Here is a 20,724-nt window from a genome sequence, read left to right as displayed (position 1 = left end):
ACCTTCATAAACCTTTGTTTGCGTGCTTACTTTTCCTTCCATCCCTGTTTGATGATTTTACTATTGTTCCTGGCTATCCAGTCAAAAGAATACACCTGCAAAAGCTTTTGCCAAGAGGCAGCCACTCATTCTGTGATCCACAAAGTAAGAGAGGACACCAAATTACATTGCTGTGACATCTGTCCATGCATCTGCCAGAGTTTTGATAATCTACTAAAGCCAATCTACAGATTATTGTGATGTTTAACCTTACTGAAATTCAAGAATAAAATCAACTATAACTTGCAACACGATAAAATATGTATGGATAGAAATATATATATGTGTATATATGCATATAATTTTAAGTATACACAAATTAAAATAGACCACAGTGGTGTTCAAGGGGTTTTGTGCACTAATGAGCTGAAATTATTTCAGGTTCTGTATTGTACACTAAATATCTATCTATGGATGTTAGCACTCCTATTTCAGGTGAAATAATATGAAAAATAAAATTAAATGGCAATAACAAGTAACTCCATCCTTTTTTTTTTTACTTAAGACACCTTAATTATTTAATATAAAATATTCTTGTTTAATCTCCAGTATATTATTCAAAAGGTTTCTTTTCTTTGTAAGTCTGTATTTTTTGCTGAAATAAGTGCGTTCCCCTTTTATTTAAATTAGCTTGAACAATTGTGAATGTGCTGCTTATATCACCAAATACAAAAGTTTATCAGCTCCTACACACGGGTAGCAGCTATAATAACTTTGTGTGGTAGGATGCCAGCACGACGCTTTCAGAATCCCAAAAGCTATAATCTTATTAATGCATGACCACTTGGGATATGAATATTACTGAGAAGACAGCTCCTTTCAGTGCAGCTTCCTCTGGAGAGGGAAACCCAAGAGCAGGAAATGATCTCACGGTGCTGAAGTGCCACACATATTTCTGTTGGACAAGAACCAAATGTTGTTGTGGAGGAGCCAACACCACCACTCCAGTACCACCATTCCCACCAGGGGAATGCACTGGGAAAATGAAGCCTTAAGCTGGACAATGCTTGAAAATAAGGCATGGGAAATAAAAGGCAAAGGTTTCCTTATAAAACATCACCACCTGTCCAATATGGGAATGGGAATTGCTGTGATGATGCCTGCTTTCAGTTCTTTGCAGATCTGCGTGTGTTTATGTCTCTGAGGCACTCGTTTCCTGGCTTTTCCGTGGAAATAAAACGCAAACGCGTTTTTGGCTGGAGCCCCTGTGTGTAATAGGAGAGTTTGGCCACAGGGTGGTACACCAGCCATGTTTAACCGAGGGATGCAGGGATGGATGCATCAGCAGCTCCCTCATCCCGCCGGGAACAGCAGCCGGCAGAGCTCAGCACAGCTGGCCATGAGCCAAAGGCATCCACAGCCAGAACAGGAGACAGAGAAACCCCACGTAAGAGTCTGAGAATCTACTTGCAGATGATGATAATATGGATGTGCATATTGTACGGAGGTAACCGTACTACGTACACCCTCATCTCTACTGACATATAACTTGAAACACTCACTGGGGGTTTTACTTCTCAATTTGTGATGAAACATTTTTGTTCCATCTGACAAACTCGAAAAATTAATCCAACTAGGTGAAAAGAACTTACATTTTCATTCAATAAACTTAATGTTTAGATTTCAGGTTGACAACAAATCCAAAGAAAATACTGTGTCAGCTGTGAGATGAAAAAATACAACTCCTGGCATTCAAACACTTTCTATTCCAGCAAGAATAAAAACCTAAAATATTAAATGCATTTATTTTTATTGTGTACCTCCTTAAATTGAAATTTTTCATTGGCACACTGCAGTTTTAAATAAATTACAGGGTTTTCTGTCTATTAACTAACCTCAACATGTGCCTTCTTTGACACTATCCACCTTTTCAAATAAATAAATGGAGTTTGTCAACTTCACTGTTACCTTTTCTAGGTAAGAGGAATATTCAGAGATTTTAGGGAACTTCAGACAGTTTCCTCGGGTATTTGTATCTTTTTAAAAAGAGATACGTAAAAAAAAAAAATTTCTACTGACTCTTCTGCTTTGACTCATGGGTGAAGTTCTGGCCATGGATTTAAGTGTTTTGTGGAATTCAAAACTAAATTTATTTATATGCAAATATATTGAAATGAATAGGCAGAGAACAAGACCTCAGTTTGGAACTGGAATGTGACAATTTAGCTGACGCCTTAAGATTTTAGCCTTTCTATTTTTCAAATCCTGCACTGCATTAGTGCATAACTCCAAACTTCATATAAACTAACTCTAAACTTCATGCTAGCCAACTACTCTTCACACTTGGGCCAGACAAAACAGTTCCTCTGGGCCTGGAACCCCAGGACACCCTCCAGCCTCAGGCCCTGGAAAGTATAAACAAAAGTGAATTGGGGGGCTGCAAACTGGGGGGGATATGACTTCATTACCTGAAGCTGCAATTGGAGGATGAACCCCTGATATGTAAATGGGCAAAACTTATATCTGTCTGAAAAACTTGTGACCATCATCCATCTTGGGTGTAGCCTCTGGCAGGCTTTTACCCTGCCTAAGGTGTATCTATTTAAGGTCTTTAACATGTACTCACAGCTTTGGCTAGCCTCTGCTCCAGATAGCCCCTCCAAGGCATCATAGCAATGCAATAATATTTCAAATTGCTTTCACAAAGCTTTTCAGAGCTCAGCAATTTATGATGAGACACAAAAGAAGGCATTTTTAGGAGATATTTAGCAGTACTGACTCTGTCATAGCCACCTAATTCTTCTTCATGCACCTTAGAGTCTCCCTCAAGATCTTTCCTCCAGAATTACTGCTTTGGGTCTGGAGCAGGGCTCCACCTCACATTGAGAGAAATTGAGGATTGTTTCTTTTCCTCAGGACAGTTATTGATAGTTTATCATTTTTAATCATTGTACAGGATTTCATTTATTTTATGGCTGTGCTTATTTTTTAATAGATAAAAGTAGAAGTGCAGTCATCTCACAGAACCTACCTCTTTCGCACGATCTGCCAAGGTACCCCGTGCCAGAGCAATCACACACATATCTGTTCCACCCATCCCTGCACACACCATTGTTTTTACAGGGGTTGCTAAGGCAAGGCTTTGCAGTTTCTCTGGAGCATGAGGGTTTTACTCCAGCTGTGCTTTGAATTTCAGCCATCTGTCGAATATCTTTGCTTTGACCATCAATAAATAAATCTCGGATGCAGCCGACGTATCCATAATTGAGGAGTGCTGTCCACACTTCTGTTGGGAAGACCAGGCCTGCTTTATTTTCTGGTAAGCCTCCAAGATACAAGTCATCATCCAAGTCAAGGATTTCACTTTCCCCTGGTGCAGTGTATGGAGTACGTAACGTGTTCACAGATATCGTCCCTGGAAAGACAATTAAATGGGTGATTTTCACATATTTGATTTTGGTGCTGCTGTTTTTACTCAATCTTTTACATATCACGTTAGCTCCTGGCAAACAGCTGTAAGGGAAGCAGAGTTATTTTACTTGTACAGCTATAGAATCACAGATACACTTCAGTATTTCAATTGCAATGTAGTCAGGAAGTTAATGATTTAAAAATCCTTTACGCACAAAACTGCATGAGCACAATATGAAGAATCCCAGACAAAACCCCCCTACCAATCTCCTTGGTACAGGAGGAAGGCAGTTCATAGTTATTTTCAGAAATATCCTCTTTGTGCAACAACAACAACAAAAAAATCTTTACTCCCTCATATATATTTCAAAGCCTTCAGGCCAGGGTTGCATTGATAAATTGCAAGCTGGGAGGAAAATCTGAGTCTATGGTATGAGCCAAAAGACACAGTACTTTAAAAGACTTTCAGCACTTCCAGTGGGCTTTGGATAAGACCTTTTTTCTTTAAATGTAGAAGGAAAATGCTCTCATCAGCTGCCAGACAGGCAATCATTAAGAAGGAAGTGATGTGGTCCTGGAGGGAAAATCAATGCCTCTGACACTTATCTCCAAATGTGTGCAAGTTACAATGAGAGGGAGAGAAGATGTATACAGACCTTCACGAAACCAGAAATATCTTTTCCATTTTAGTCTAAAAAATATAATTTAAAAAAAAAATTGAACCTAAAATAGAGTTCTTTTTATGAAGTGTCTGAACAGAGAAATTTAATCATCAGCAAAGAACCTTTTTTTGGTTGTACTTTGTTTAAAATAATGAGGTATGCAACACCTACAATTTGAATAAGAAGAAAAATAAATTTAGTACATACAGTCACAGAGCATACTTATGCCAAGCAATTTTAATTTTATTTCTAAGTAAAATCACTTGGCAAAAAAATCTTCAAGTAGATCTTCACAGAAGTGATTCCTTATCACTCTATGTGGGTACAAAAGCAAACAAAATATAAATCAAAATATTATATAGGTCACAAAACTCTTCCAATGACCAGTCATATCATGCAACACTGTTATCTCCTGGGCATAACATTGGAAGTGTTTTAGTGGTGACAAGACACTGAAGAATTGCATTCACCATGATGAATTTACCACACATATATATACAAAGTGAACATGAGTCACCATCTCCACTGTTAGCCTGAAACACATTCCAGAAGATAACACTGATTACCAAAAATGCTTCCACTGTGGTAGGAGTTGAGCATAAGAAGAAATTCACACTTTACACAGCATACATACTAAAATGTGAGTTTTAAGCAAACAAAGGCGGGTCAGAAAAAGATCATTCTCTTACTTGGGTAGGCCCTAAAATTTAGGCTTCTCTTTTAGTAATGGACTCCAGTGGAAGCTATATTTTTTCCGTTCTTTTGTTGGTTCAGTAGGTTAACTTCAACAACATTGATAGAATTAATATCTAAAGAATTTGGATTGTTAGTAAAAGCTGTTTGGGGTAAAGGTGTCAGTAGGTCCAACTCCATGTGAGACTTGAGATATAGATTTTATAAGGGCTGAATTCCACAAACAGTCTCCCTACTATCAGAAGAGAACTAACAAGATAAAAAGGCTTGCATAGCATTTTTTGCATCTTTATAAGCATGTTTAAAGAGTGAGGATGTGGTCAATTTTCCCTTTTATGTATTCAAAGAAGTGTCTTGTGTGCCAGTTGAATAATCCCTTAGATACAAAAGTGAACTTCCAAGAAAGTATGTAAGAAATATGCATGCTGAAAAAAGATACTTTTTCTTCCAAACTTCCATCTGTCTAAAACAGATAAAAGATTAGGGTTTGCTAACTCTAAAAATTTGTTGTTGCTTCTCAGCTTCTAGAAGCAGAACTTGGCACTTACATAGAACGCTTGCTATAGGTTTGACCCTTAGGCATGCAAGCATAAACATTTCGAGATTTGATCAATCAGCTGAGTCAAACAAGGACACCTGTGAATGACCTGTCAAACCAAGAGGGACTTTTCAAAGAGCATCCTAGGGTATCAGGAAGAATGGCTAACAGCCAACAGATCTTTTTGTCTCTAAAAAACATTTGAGAGACTGTAAATATAAATTGTACTTGTCCTCACAGTGTTTTTTTACTGCTATTGTTGCTTGCTGCCATCTGTTGATGCACAGGCTAATTTAGGAGCAAACACTCTAAACCCATGTTCAGGCAGCACCCACTTGTGCACCCACACACGTTAACTCAGCTGCAGCCTCCAACAGCAAGCTCCAACATGTGAACAGTGCTGCTTTCTGCTGGACAAAAACAGCCACATTTTCAACACATTGACAAAGAATCCCAAAAAACTCCTTCTCTATTAAATAATAAAAATCTACTATGTCTTGATTACCTTCAGCTCACAGAAAAAAGATAAATCTCTGCTAGTGTAGCTGCTGCTCTGTGTTCCAAGTGGAAGCTTTGCAAGCACAGAAGGCTTAGGAAGGTGAATGATAAGGGAAACTGGTGACTGTGAATTACAGTAAAGTGATAGACTGAAGCAGGAAATTTTTCTTTGTGTCACAAAGGATTACCCTGAAGAGAGCTTAAGTATTATTTTGAATAGATGTCAACAGCTTCTTAAAGAAATGAACTTTTTACCTTCCCAGGTAAAAGACATGAAACCCCATAAAATACTCTGTGTGAGAAGTCCTCTGAAACTTTATCTGAAAGCTTGCAATTATGGCATTTAATGCCTATGGGTAGAAAAACATGACAGGCAACCACAGAGCCATCACTGCTGATGATATCCAAATTACTTTTATGTATCTCTGACAGACAAAATACACTTCACTCACTAATTGCTTTGTAAACACAGATGAAAAAAGGAAAATCCAAGTAAAATGAGGGAACATAAAGATGTTCCAAAACACAGAAAAAAATACAGAGTTTTTAAGTATCCTACAACAAAATGCAGAACTCAAGTTCACAGAACGTTGGCCTACAGAAAATAAACAACGGTTCCATCAGCGCCTTTGGATTCACAGTGCACCCAGACCTGAGACAGAGGTGGTAGCACAGGCTGTTTCATCTTGGTGAGGATTTGACTAGGGTGAGGGTGTTTTTTTTTCTAGTTTTGCTAGTTTATTGCAAGCATTTGAGGTGTTTTTCCCCCTCTGGTTTGTTTGGTGTTTGTTTTTCCTTGTTTTCTTTATTTTTGTTGTTTTGGGTTTTTTATTTTGTTTTTTGTTGGTTTGTTTTTCTAAGCCTGTTATCTTTCTTGAGGGAAACTTTCCAAGTTTTACTGAAAACATCTCAAACTGGACCTCATAATCATGGGAGAAGGTGCCACAGAAACTGGGGACTTCAATGCACAACTCCTTTCATAGACTTCAATTCTACTTTCTCTGGGAATTATAGGCAGATTAAAATGAATTGTTTTTGATGAATAACCAGTGTGCTTCAATCCATACAGTTGTTTCTGCCTATGAATGTGAAGGGTCATCACTTTCCATAGAGAAAGAACGGGAAGCTAAGGAAGCATGCAAACGTCTTATGAGGTCAGCAAAAAAAGGGTTAATAAATTTCCTTGTAGAAATACTAAAATGTCATTCTCAAGACAGAATTGTCAAGTTTTACAGGAGGAAAGAATGGGACATATCTAATTTGGGCTATGCCCAAATAAGGAACTGTGGGCATGGCCAAATTCCAAATATGGAAATGTGGGTGTGGCTGAATTCCAAATAAGGAAAGGTGGGCATGGCTAAATTACAAATGTGGTCATGTAGGCATGGCTATGCCCAAATAAGGAAATGTGGGCATGGCTGAATTCCAAATGTGGTCATGTGGGTGTTTTTTTTAACCTGGTCATTAACCTGGAGACAACCAATTTTATGAGGTAGCAGCAGATTCAGGAGAGCACTCAAGAGGGAGAGAAAACTAAAACTTCAAATGTTAACAGCTCTAGAGTAAGAACCATCCTTAAACTTCCTTCTTTTCATAACAACACTCAGAACCAGATAAGTAGTGATATCACTTTGAAAAGAGCCATAATGCCTTCCAGGAAACAAGCAGCCTCCATTCAAAGTTTTCTAGGAATCAAAGTAGGAAATATTTTTTGTATTTCTATCAGAATAAGAAAGCAATGGAAGAACGCTGACAGCACATTGTTTGTCCTGCCTGAAAGAAGTAAAAAGGAATGACAAAGACAAGAAGGTGTTGGGTGACTTTTTTAGTCTTGGAATTCATGATCTGTCTTCAGATTCTAAAACCAAGTAGCATTTCTTATCTCCAGAAATTGGATATAAATTTAAGTGTCCTGTAATGACTTATAGCTGCTTTGATTCTGCAGCAGTTCACCTGAGAACACAGTAAAATTTGACATTCAGAAACTTCTTTCTGCATTAGAAAATCAGTTTGAGAAAAACTGATGAAGTTTGAACCATAATGAAGTTGTGGTTTTCAGCAAGAATTATTGACTTAAAGGGTAACTGATTAGTGAGAAGTCCTTCAAAGGTCGAGTCAACAACATAAATCAACAATAACACACATGAGAGCAAAAAGAAAAATATATAATTGATTACAGAGAAGCCTATTGTGCCACTTAGCTGAGTTGGTTAAGTTTGTCTTGAGCTCTGAGAAAGATGCAAATGAGCCAAGAAAGCTGCAGATCACTGAAAGAATATTCCTTAAAATGCAGTATAAACCCATCCTCCCAAGTATGAAAACTATTAACATCTGTTGAAATAGGAACATGTAAATCTGGCTGTTGTTAGAAGGTTAAAAATATGTGGGAAGTAATATGTAGAAGAGTACATGTGAGGAAAAAAAAGAACCTGCAACAACACCACGTGTAATAGACTCACAAAGCACTACTTACAGTGAAATGTTGATTATAGTTAAGCTCTAATTACATACTCCAGAAATCATTTCTGGTGTTCAAGCTGAAACTAACTTTAGCTCAAAATTTCAGTGACTCAGCCCTTAAATGCTACCTACCTATGAATAGATGCTGATACATTGTGCTTTATGCTGCCCTGCACAACTGGAGGTTGACAAGAAGAGTAAGTTTCCTCCCTGAATTCACTATGTAATGGTGGTTTCCAAAGGATGAATGGTGGTTCAGCAAAAAAAAAAAAAAATGAAAATTGCATGATTATCCTTGCATATGGCAAACAGTTTTTTTAAAAAAAATTAAAGAATACTTAAGTTTCAGAAAACAGTTATTAAACCTATTCCTACTGTGTTACAAGAAACACTGTGTGCAAAGACCTTTACAGCTGCTTCATGGCTGTTTTTTTATTTCACTTGGGTTTGTGGGTTTTTCCCTAATTCTTTTTTTCTGCAGAGTTTGCAGTACTGTTAAGAGCAGAACAGGCAAACATTTCCCTTAGGTATGACTTAATGAGCCTCTCCAATCATATTCATTATCTCAGCAATTTAATTTTTCCTAAAACTGTGTATAAGAAACAAAATCACATTTCTAAATCTCATCTCTCTCCTGATCAGTTAAATATGAAGATTTTAAGTGCAGCTACTGCAACTGTTCTGATCTCTCTGCTTACCTGGCATGGCCTATTTTAGTCTTATTTTGTGCCTGTGAAAAACATCTGCTTATTAAGAAACGTTGAAAAATCAGAGCATGGTATTAATTCCAAGTACATCCTCTGTGCTAAAACACAATAAAATAGCTGTGATGAGGACTGTGACTGCAGCATGCAGCCCCTTGACAAGACAGGACACATAAAAGGCAGCTACAAAACTCAGAAATTCAGGATGTACAGCTCAAGAGTACTGGGGGGGAAACTCAGGACACAGCAGTTGGTAGCACTGCTGCACACCTAGCAAGAAGGATGGATCAGGGGAGAATATCTTATGAATATTTCTCTTTACCTAACCCTTAAATGCTAACTAAATATGGTTTCAGGAACTCTGTCCTACATAGCAATGATCTTTTTTAGGTAAGAAAGCACTCAGAGTAAGTCATACAGGAAACAGAATGGGATTTTAGGGTGAAAACAAGAATAACAGGTCAAAGCTTTCAGCAAAAAGAAATTAAAAGGCACAGTATCTTCCCTCTTCCCTGTATCTCTCAAAATCTGAGTGGACGGACAGAATTACTAGTGAATGGGGCCTGGATGATTACAATTTAAAAATGTGTTCACATTCTCCCTCCCTCCTCCACCACAGTCCCAGACCAGCCAAGGCAAAGTCAATAGTTTGGAGTGGATGCTCACTGTGACTCAGAGACTGGAGGAGAGCAAAGAATGAGAAATAAATCTAGTACTTGCTGATCCAGCTAATATGAAAGTCAAGGAAATTAGCAAAGCTCCTTGAGAAATGTCACAATATTCTCCTGTAGGAGAGAACCACTCTGCATTGGATTTGAAGTCTAGGAGCAAAAGGTTGCAAGACACCAAACTTAATTTAAAGAAAAAAAAAAAAATCACAGTTTATTTGAGCTACTTATTCATTAACTGAAGAATATCTTCCTTAATGCTTGGTAGCTAGGGAAATATGCTGTCAATGACAACAAAAATGTCCCAGAAAAGCAATTTTTTTTCTGTACAAGGCATATTCATTCAGTTATATAAAAATTCTAGGAAGGAAGGAAAGCTAGTGAAAAGTAATTCTATCCATGTGATTTTTAGTATGTTTGGTCTGGGCTAGAGAAAAGACACTGAAAAGCATCCTGAAATAGTAAAGTGAATTTTATTCTTTATGGGTAAAACACACACATAACATGACCATGGGGTGGAGTGGGATGAGATACTCAGGACACTGAGGAGAGCACACAGCAAACTTACTGCCCTGGACTTCAAGAGAGAAGACTTTGGCCTCTTCAAGGCACTACTCAGTGGAGCCCAATGGCAAAGAGCCCTGGAGGGCAGAGGGCCCAAGGATGCTGGCTGGTGTTCAAGGATCACTTTCTCCAAGCTCAGACACGATGCATCCCAACAAGGAGGCAATGGGACAAAAATGCCAGCAGGCCTCCATGGGTGGATGAGGAGCAGCTGAGCAAACTCAGAGCAAAAAAAGAGCTTTCAGAAGGTGGAAATGAGAACAGGTGGCTTTGGTGGAATGTGGTAAAATTGTACAGGGTGATAGGGATAACGCTAGGAAAGCCAGAGACCAGTCAGAATTGAGTGTGCCCCCTGCAACACCCCTTCTTATTATTTCTATTTCCCTCTATATCACATTTAATGTTAAATAAAATCCATATTTTTTACTTTGGCACATAGTCTCATTGTCACCTTAATTCAGGTAGAGGCATCTCTCTAATAATTTTAATAACCAAGTCTTACCATCATTAAGACAAAAGCATTGCCAGTGTTATTGGTGCTTCTCCTGCCATAAACTATAATTGTATGCATTAGAGTAACAGGAAAATTTTGATTCTGTTTCAAATTGCAGTTAAAATTCAATTTACTAATCCATAAGCCTGCATATTTTTATTCAGTATTCATGGTAATAGTTCAATGTCTCAAAGTTAATAGGTATTATGATTAGTTTTCAACAGTGATGGGGGAGCTGCATAAATTTCACCTATCTTGATCATAGGCAAATCATCAGATGGATTAATTTGATTATTTATAACTGTACTAAAAAAATAATATGCAATCCTGATCACCAGGCAGGTTTTGCTTCCTGATATTACTCTAAATTCTTGCTGATGTCCATTAACAGTTTTAAAGAATTAAAGTATGCCCTAAACTCTCTTAATGGCACCTGTGAGTCGTGTGTTTTGTGAAGCAATGAAAGGGCAGAATTTACCTTCAAATGTAAACAATTGCTATGCATTTATTTCATTCCTTTATAGATCTGTTGGCTTTGGATGTAAGAATAAACTTTGCTTTCAGCAGTCCCACGGGCACGATTATTACAGGATTTACTGCCTCATATGAATCACTGAAACAGCACTTAAGAATAAAGTCTGAAATGAAAACTGTAGTATAAATAATATAACTGCTGGATGTTCAATTCCAGTTGAGGATTTTGAGAAGTCATGTTTTGTTGTTCAGTAAGGCTTTTTTTTTTTTTTTTTTTTTTTGTTTGTTTTTGTTTGTTCTTGTTTGGTAGGTTTATTAAACCTCAAGAAATCTAAATGAGCAACTGACATAATAAGAAGATCAAGGTTGGTACCATTAGAATTTGAAGCTGCACTGCCCAGGAAACAAATAGTTATTTTTCATAATCATGGTGCAGGTGGATTTCACCATGGATTTGACCGAAATCTTAAATTTAAACCTGCACCTAAGATTTGCTTTATCTGAAATCTGATTTGTGTGTAGCAAGAAGTTAAATGATAAAATGATAACTTTTTGGGGGGTTAAGTTTCATAAAGAAATTGTAAATGCAAGCTATAGAAAGGTAGTCACCAGAGGGAAGAAAGTGTGGGAAATCCCACAAAATCCAAAAGAAGCGTAGTTGAATTTTTCAACACCCAAATTTAAAGCCTACATAAATTTCAGATTGAATACTGATATTAATTAGAAAATCTTCAGGACTGAATTACAGACTCAGTATATTCTCTGACCCCTCCCTTCCCAAATCCTGGCAAGAAGTACAGGAAAGTCACTGTAGAAGAGAGTTGTCCTTAAATTGATTTATATTGATTATTTGCTTAAGACAAAATATATACTCCAGATGAGAAGAGCTGATACACATTGATGATTTCACTGGATAAATGCACTTTAAGCCATATTACATTTCAGTAGCATGAGGAAGAGTTCATGAATTCTTTATTTTTACCACTTCTCAGTGAGATCACCTTTTTGAGTAAACTACTCCAGAATACGAATCCCACTGATAGAATGAGGCAAGTAAATTATTTCCTTTTCTGCTGACATGTGTTGTTAGTAATTTATTAGAATATTATTTAAGTACACTGAGATCTGCTGACATGATTGGAAGATGTGTTGTTTCTGTAGGTCAGCTATTCCCCTTGTTGGAGATTATTATCAGTAATTCCTTTTTTGCTTTATTTTCATTCTTCAAACTTGCCACTTCAGCTATTTGATGTAAGCAAGCACAGAGGGAGATTACTGTTGGTTTTTAAGAACACAACACTCTTACTTGCAAGATTAAGTACTTGATTATCCAATAATGTAAATAAAGATATTGTACTCAGCAAATTACTGTGTTTTGGCACCTGAAAGTAATGACTTCTTATAGTTCCCCTATTTTTCAGATAATGCCCAACTCTAATTGTGGCAACATCAACATGTACCCAGTATTCTCTCAGATACAGCAGAAAAAAGCTATTCTGAATGCAGACAAAAGGAACTTACCTGACCGCCCATCCCGCTGAAAATCCACGTGGTACCATTCACCATCATTCACCTTCTTCTGCAAGGCTTTTATTTTTATAGTACCTGATCCCATGTCTAACAGCAGGTAGAGGTGGCCATCAAGCATCTCAATGGCAAAAAAATCGACCTTCACCATCTGCGGATGTTTGGCATCTTTTTGGTGCCTTGGTTTCCCATGACTGAAAAGAATGAGGCCATTTGGCTCAGTTGTACGAAAGTCAAATGATATTGAGCCTGTTTTCTTGGCATTCCACTTTGGCAGAGAGATGAAAGACTCTGGTGTTTCAAATGTGATTGGATCTAAGGTTGCAACATTCTCACATTTAAATGCTACAACCCCATGAATCTTCATTTTAGGATCCCCTTGCTTGGCAAGTCGAGACAGCTCCAACCTGACATCGTTATTTTTATATACAACCTGCAAGCAAAGCAGAGAAGTTACTCAGAGAAACCTGAGCATTTTAACCAAAGAGACACAATCTTGAATAGGCACATTATTTAGAGGATAATGGTGATGATATATGAATATGATAATTTACATACAAACAAGATGAAATAACTATTTTCATTGACTAATGATTTAATAATTGTTTTCATTAAACCAAACAAAGTTGCTCTAAAAATATCCCTGGAGTTAATTCCAACAATCTGAAAGAATCTACACATAATTTATACTATGAGTTGCAAATTAGCTTGTGTGGCCTTGATTACTTAAAAGCCTTTTCTGCACAGCCATTCTGCTATTATAAAGAAGTGTGAGATTTCATTTTCCTCTAAACCCTTTGTCACTGTCTTAACGCTTCTCTTCATGTACAGAAAATATACCAAGGTCAGACACTTCATAATTTAACATCTTTTCAGTTTGTCCTTGGGGCTGAGGAGTAGTAACATTCATGGAATCCATAAGGCTATATAAGATAGGCAAACCAATAGGCATAACAGATCAAAACCAAGAAAACCTTTGAGCCTGTTCAATTTAACAAAAAAACCCCTCAACTTAGATATTTTCTATGACTTTTCTGATAAAAATGAAAGACAATATTAGTTTTAAATCCAGTTGACATCTGCAGCAAATATTCTTGCTTGAAACCATCTTTTAGCTTGGTCCAAGAAGCCTGTCACGATGCAACCACTTCCCAGGGCTCTAATCTTTATTCATGTTCTCTCAAATTGCTGCTCTTTCTGTTATTCATAATACAAGAGCTGCTGAAATGAGCTCCCCAATACCAAAGGTGCACACAAGTGTTTTGTCAATGCTTTTAATTGTGCAATAAATTACACACCCAAGCTAAAATACCACTGAAGGGCTGAATACAAAACCATAGCGACAGAAGCTAAAACTTTCTTCTCTGTTTCTAAGGTTCAGCCCTACATTAAAAAGCAATTTGGATAAAAAGCAACAGTTCAGCAAAAGAAGCACTTTGTGCTGAGGCTTCTTCATCTACAGATCTGCACCATTCAGGGCTGGATCACATCCGGCCCTGATCCAGTGTTCCAACTATGCAGTGTAGTTTGGAGCTGTTCAGAGATCCATCACTGGGACTTTACGACCCTGTTGGGGGTTAGAAAGTGCTTACTAAATACTTGGAAAAGAACTTCTGGATTAATTTCCACTGAGACCTGGTTTGAACACACATGAAGCCCACTCTGACACCCTGTAAGGGAACACACAGTGGATGAACTGCAGAGTTGTGCTACTGTTAGAAATAAAGGCACTAGCACAATCTAAGATGACATACCCCACGAGTGATAGTTGCTATTGAAAAATGTTTAAAACTAAAAGAAAAGGAAATGATTGATAGAGTGACATTTTTCAGTAAGAATTGTGTTCATTCCAATTATATCATTATCCACTATGCAAATTTCATCATAAGACTTGTCAGAATTATTTTACTATAATAAAATGTATCCTAATAGTTAATAAATAAGCCTATTTCTTAATTTTATTTCAGAGTTGAGTACAAGTAGTGCTGCTCCCATGAGAGCTGTTCCTCCAAAGACAACAGAAAAACCTCACAGTGGATTGCTGACAGCAGAAATGCTACTCTGCTACAGAGACAGATAATGTGTTCTTCAACTGAAGACATCACAAGCGAATAGAATTGGACTAAACTGTAGTATTAGATAGTAAGGTTTCACATTTCCATTTATCAAATACATCCACAACCCCTGAGACTTCACAGACTGTGCAAAGAAGATTAGAAAAGTACTGGAGAATAAGCACATGCAAGTGACCCCCTTGGGGTGGCTTTCTGTCTTTAGGATGAGGAGGAAGAAGAAGCCAGGAGCCTTGGAGATATCTGGTCTCATGAAGCATTGACCACTTTCTATGGCAAGGGGATTTTGGATAGCTCCTGCTTCATTTGAAGAAGTTACAGGGGCAACCTTTCTGAATTAGACCAAAAAGAATTAAACACTATCAGAGGATGCAATAAATAAAGGAACAAATGGACTCCTATTAGAACTTAATCCGGCTTGGTGACAATGGAAGTAAATACAGCAACAAAGAACATGAGAAGATCATCTTAAATTGACAACTGAACAATAGCAGCTTCCAGAACAAGGTGAATAAATGTACAAAAAGAATTATTGTTTATGGATAAATTAAACTGTCCAACCTTAATGAAACTTGTTAACTGAATATTAAATTAGGAATCGATAGATTTTTAAAAAACCCAGCAGACTAAAGCTAGGTTCTCCTTGAAGTCTAAAACAGCTTACTATGATTTGAAGCAATCTGCCAACTTAGAAATAATAATTTCTAATAAATATGGTTTAAAAACATAATGGACAAACTGAAATGGTTTTCTCAATAACTTATCAACAGCTCTTTAATTAACTTAATATACAATGTATGAGGGAAGCGTTGTTAGAATACTTTAGTAACAGTGACAAATATTGTCAATTTTATGCCACCAATATTAAAACATTCATGGAATCCCTAAATATTTTAAGTGACAATTTTGTGCTTCCCTATTCCACAACTGAAACTTTGCAGCTACTGAGAAGAAAATGACTGCATTTTATTGCATTCGTTGTGGGGAAACTTGAATAAAGCCTATATCTATGTTTTAGAGTGCATATGTTCTAAGTTTTAGAATGTGCTTATGTTCATTTACTCTTTCTAAATGGAAAATTTTGAACTGAATTATCATGGCTAATTAGTAATAAACCAGGAATATAGGAACCATAACTGAAAAGACCTGTAAACTATTAACTGAACACAGCTTGCATTTGGGAGCCTGTTTCCTGGTGTTATGCTGGGATTCTTACCCCTCTCCCTATCCATGAAAAATGTACTAAGCCATCAGTGAAGCACAGCAAAAGGAGAAAAGCGGTGCGTTCACAGAAATTAATTGTCAATAAATTTTGGGAAAACCACTGAAGAGTAAGGAATAATTCTGAGACTAATATCTGCTTTATAACTCATGAAGGTACATGCTTCAGAAACAACAGCCTCTAGGGTACAAATAGCTTACTGATTTATCCATTGATTTTGCCTTTTAATTTTTCTCTTGCTTCTGGGTACGTAAGGACAAACATATTTTTAATAGGTCTTATATTATCTGCTATTTCCATCTGAGGCACACAGCCCACAATGTTAACTCAGTACATTCTCCCTCCTTTAGAGACAAGGATCCACAATCAGTCAAGTGAAGGGAATTGGCAATGGAGAAATATTGGACTCACAATCCCCTTCACTCCCACACAACCCACCAGTACTATGCTGGCATCCACTGGGTTGGTGTCACCATCGTGTTTTTTGAAAAATCCTGTTTGCCCAGGATTTCTGTCCTGGGAAGCTAAGAAACCTCAGAGAAAAAAGAAAGCATTAATTGTCTGATTTGCTTCTCCTGTGTTTTGCTGCTTTGGAATGTGTTTGGACATTGTTTACCAGCTGGTCATTGTTTGATTGGTTTTATGTGAATTGTTTTAACTTAATGACCAATCACCATCAGCTGTGTTGGACTCTCTCTTCAAAGTCACGAGTTTTCATTATCATTATTTGTAGTCTCCTGTCTGCATCCTTTCTCTATTCTTTAGTATAGTTTAATATAACATTCTTTAATAAAATATAAAATAATAAATTAGCCTTCTAAGAACATGGAGTCAGATCCATCATTTTCCTCCCTTCATACAAGGGACCCCAAAAATACAGGTTGGCCCTGGATTTTAGCTTGCTCTTGCACTCTCATACCTGAGCAGCAATCTAAGATTCCTGCATGTGAAACTGCCAGCCCTCAGGGAATTGTATCACGCCATTAAGAGCACCTTGAATTTGCCTTGCATTCACTCTGTTCTTTACTGCTAATATCAAGTAAGTTTCAAGATGTCAGTCTTTAAAACATATAATTACCTCATTCTTGGAAACTGCAAAAGGTCACCTGAACTCCCAAGAAAAACAGAGCAGTTAGCAATTCCCCATATAATTTGCAACCAAGCTATCCAAAGTGAGGAATAAATGTATGTCCTAAGAGAGACAGGACAGAACATTTTACAATCAAGATAACAGGCTTCCTTTGCTACCACCTAGGCCACACGCTGGGTAACTTGCAATATCACAGAGCTGGATTTATTTGTTAAGACACAGCCTTAAGACAGCAATTATTACCTAAAGCTCAGCACTCTCTTTAATGTGGTCTGTAGTCATGGAGCACAACCTAAATTAATTAATTCTTCCCAAAGATATATCATACATAGCTTTTTTTTTTTTGCAAGCTGGGGCACTACTATGCAATGAACTCCAGAAGAGTAAAGAGGTATAAATCTATGAGTGACCCTGAGAAAAGGTGAAGGAAAAGAGAAGGAGTTTGTACTAGGAATGTATCCTAAATCTGTAACTGTTCAATTAGCAAATGTACAAGTCAAGAAAATTTTAAAAAACTAAAAAAAAAACCCAAACAGAAGAACTATCAGTTTTTTTCTACTGACCCCATCCCATTAGATTGAGAATGATGAAAGGTGTGAAAAAACCCCAACAGATTACAACACTATTTTCAATTCAAAGTTCAGCCCTTCCCACATCAAATATAATGAATGAAGAAAAGGCATTATTACAAAATGGTGCCTTACATGTTTCTAAATACGGACCACCTCTCCCAACAATGGCTTTTCTATCATTGTGCTTTAAAATACTTTAAATTATTATGAAGCATTTATTTCAAATTAATTTACATTCTTAAAACCAAAGATAATCCTCAAGAAGCTGATCACATCGCCTGATTTGCAGCATCTAGGTTCCTTGAGAACCAGAGAGGGAATCCAGGATTTCAGAGCACCTACCACTATGACCTTGTTGCAAAGAACTTGTCTATTTACTTAACTGAGAGATGAGGGAAAATACTTTTATAAATGCAATTTGAATAAATGGATGAACCCTGCATTAAAACCTGTTAAAAATTGGATTATACAAATCTTTGTTACCCTAAAAGATTACATTCATATTTTCATATTTCTGTGAAACCTGGATCACCTGATGCATGTAATGGCAGTTAATTCTTCAAAATGGAAATTAATGTCACCCAAAATGGCTCAGGTAGGTGCTGCCAACATACAGATTTCCCCTGAAAAGTGGCCTCAGCAGGAGGAAACTTGCTGATGTCAGAAACTATAACAATGGGACTTGCAATAAGGGAAACCTGAGGCAATTTTTTATCAGACATTAGAATTTCCATGCTTGTTGAGACCTACCTGGGGACCACAGCATCACATTTCCCAGAAATCCAACTGCAAAACTGACCACTAACAGTCATCATGTATTTTTTTAGCTCTTGCTGTATGGCTTTGAACTAATCTTGGAACATCAGCTTCTCACAGGAGGATTGTCATTTTGCTAATATGCCTCCATGCATATTCAAGCTCCAAAATTAAAATATCAAGGAACACTATAAACTACAGACTATTTACACAAAACTTAAGGAGCCCAAGTTCAAATGTTTGCAATGGGGTGCATTTTTGAACACAATGTGAAAGCACACAACATTAATGACAACAGCTATTAAAGCCTTTACATCATAAACCAGCTTTGTTTTCTGAACATAGAGAAGACATTAAGGAGCATATTGAATGCTCCAAAGGAATAAATTTTTCTTCCTCAAGTGAAACGGTTTTTGTTCTCCTGAGGTCAAGTTTGTTATCTTTAAATGCAAATGTGGCGGTGATGGGGCATTTAGAAAGGGGGTCACTGAGCCGCAAAATAAAACCCAGGTATCTCTAGAGTCTTACTAAGTGGGAGGTAAGCCTAAGGACAACAGCATAGGGTTCCATGGTTAGGATACATAAACACTTGAAGAAAAAAACAGCATGTGTATTTTGTTGCATTGTTTTAAATCAATTAATATGGTCTGGGAAACTGCTCTGGAAGACTAAGCTCAAAAACTCCCTTGACTTAATTGATCAAATAAGCAAACAAAAAAAAAAAAAAAGAGAAAAGTACTACAGTGCAGCAAATTCCTTAGCGTATATATCTGGGAGTTTGACATTCTGCTGTTTCTTCTTCCTGTCTAGTCTGAGCATCCAAAACCACAGAGTGCAAACAGATCACATTCAAACTTTTGAAAACTATTAAATGGGCTTGTGCAAGGCAAACATTATTTATACAGTATGGTGATATTTTTTTTTGTTCTGCTTTTTGTTGCACTGTTCATAGCTTTATATATAACAAGCAGATTTTTTAACTCAGACCTCTCCACAGACTACTTTTTACCTAAGGTAGAAAGAAGAAAACCATTATAATGACTCTTAGGAGGTCTGTTAGGAGGTCAGAACCAGTAATCCAGGAATTTGGGTTTAACCTGCACCTAAATGCCTCACAGAGAACTTAATTTCTCCTTGCTTCTCTGTAAATTGAATACATCATCCTCTCACAGGACAGCAAGAAGACTGAAGCTTACATTACAGCACAAAATCAAGTGAAACTTCATCCAAAATCAGACACATTTACACACACATTTCCTACAGGGTGTGAATCCCCCATTTTCTTTTTAAGGAAAACAGATATGATACAGATCAGACTTTCTAGTCTGCAGACATTCAGATAAAAAAAATCACCAAAGTGCATCCATTCTGTTCAAAAGCTGCACAAAATAAAAGATGAACTTGAGCAATCCATGTGATTGAACAGAAAAGCACAGCATCCTATGCCCTGATAATGGCCTTGGCAAGTGCTTTAATGCCACGCTACAGGGCTAACTAAAGACAACAAATTAGTGATGTTTGTTGTTTCTGTAACTAAGCTACATGGATGTTTTCTGCACTCCCCTTCCTTAAAGTCACAGGATATATTGCACATCAGGCACTTGGAAAACTTCTGTTTACACAAAGCAGGCATACTTAATGTACACAAATTTATACTCTATTTAACTGCTAATTATCTTATCCCTGCAAATTCTAGGAAGGAAAATGGGCACCAAAAAAAGGCTAAAATTACCACAACCGTAGGGATTTTCACTATGATTTCAACAGCACACCTATACTTCTACTGTGGATTGAAAATCATCACTCTCCTACCTCCAAATAATGATGTAAAAAGAATAGGGGGAAAAAAAAATCAAACCAAACCAGAAAAACATAAACCCAAAAGAATTCGCACAATTCAGTTCAAAGTAGGTATATTAATTACTCTAAGGCAACAAAAAAGTTGTTAATGGCTATATACACTTGTAGAAACAAAACCAGTACTGACAGAAACAAAGTTATAGGCACACTGTGAGTGTGAATTTAGATTCCCTGTGCAGTATGGGCAAAGCCACCTATTTGCAGAATTAATACAGTCATGACAGCTCATCTTCTAGGCCAACTAGTCTTTTCTGCTGCAGTTTTCAATGTGGATCCCAGAACTGCTTGTTTCTTTTCTCTCTTCCTTTGACTGCCTGAATAGAGACATTTTAAGGGGATGCCAGAAAATGCCTTTTTATGTTCCGAGTTACTGAAATATCATTTAACATGATATATTGGCAGAACTTAGGAAGAAAAGAAAATCAACATTTTTTTTCTAATAACATTGATAATGGGATTGTTATGTTTTTCACCCTGCTGT

At 37.0% G+C, this 20,724-nt stretch overlaps 1 protein-coding gene across 29 annotated transcripts in view; it reads right to left on the bottom strand.

Moving 5' to 3' along the window:
* NRXN1 (neurexin 1) overlaps window positions 1–20,724 on the bottom strand; it is a 680,932-nt gene that overhangs the window by 396,014 nt on the left and 264,194 nt on the right. For all 29 annotated transcript variants that reach the window (XM_054290267.1, XM_054290270.1, XM_054290287.1 and 26 more), the window contains 2 exons: window positions 12,666–13,104; window positions 3,011–3,394 (listed from right to left, as the gene is read on the bottom strand). In XM_054290267.1, coding sequence (XP_054146242.1) covers window positions 3,011–3,394; window positions 12,666–13,104 — 823 coding nt within the window. The remainder of the gene's footprint in view (window positions 1–3,010; window positions 3,395–12,665; window positions 13,105–20,724) is intronic.

Source organism: Melozone crissalis, unplaced genomic scaffold (genome assembly GCF_028551555.1).
Source record: "Melozone crissalis strain CALT ecotype California unplaced genomic scaffold, PUWL_Pcris_2 ptg000081l_1, whole genome shotgun sequence".
In the NCBI taxonomy this organism is placed as follows: Eukaryota; Metazoa; Chordata; class Aves; order Passeriformes; family Passerellidae; genus Melozone; species Melozone crissalis.
The sequence above is the reverse complement of the archived record's forward strand: the minus strand, read 5'-3'. Positions and strand labels throughout refer to the sequence as shown.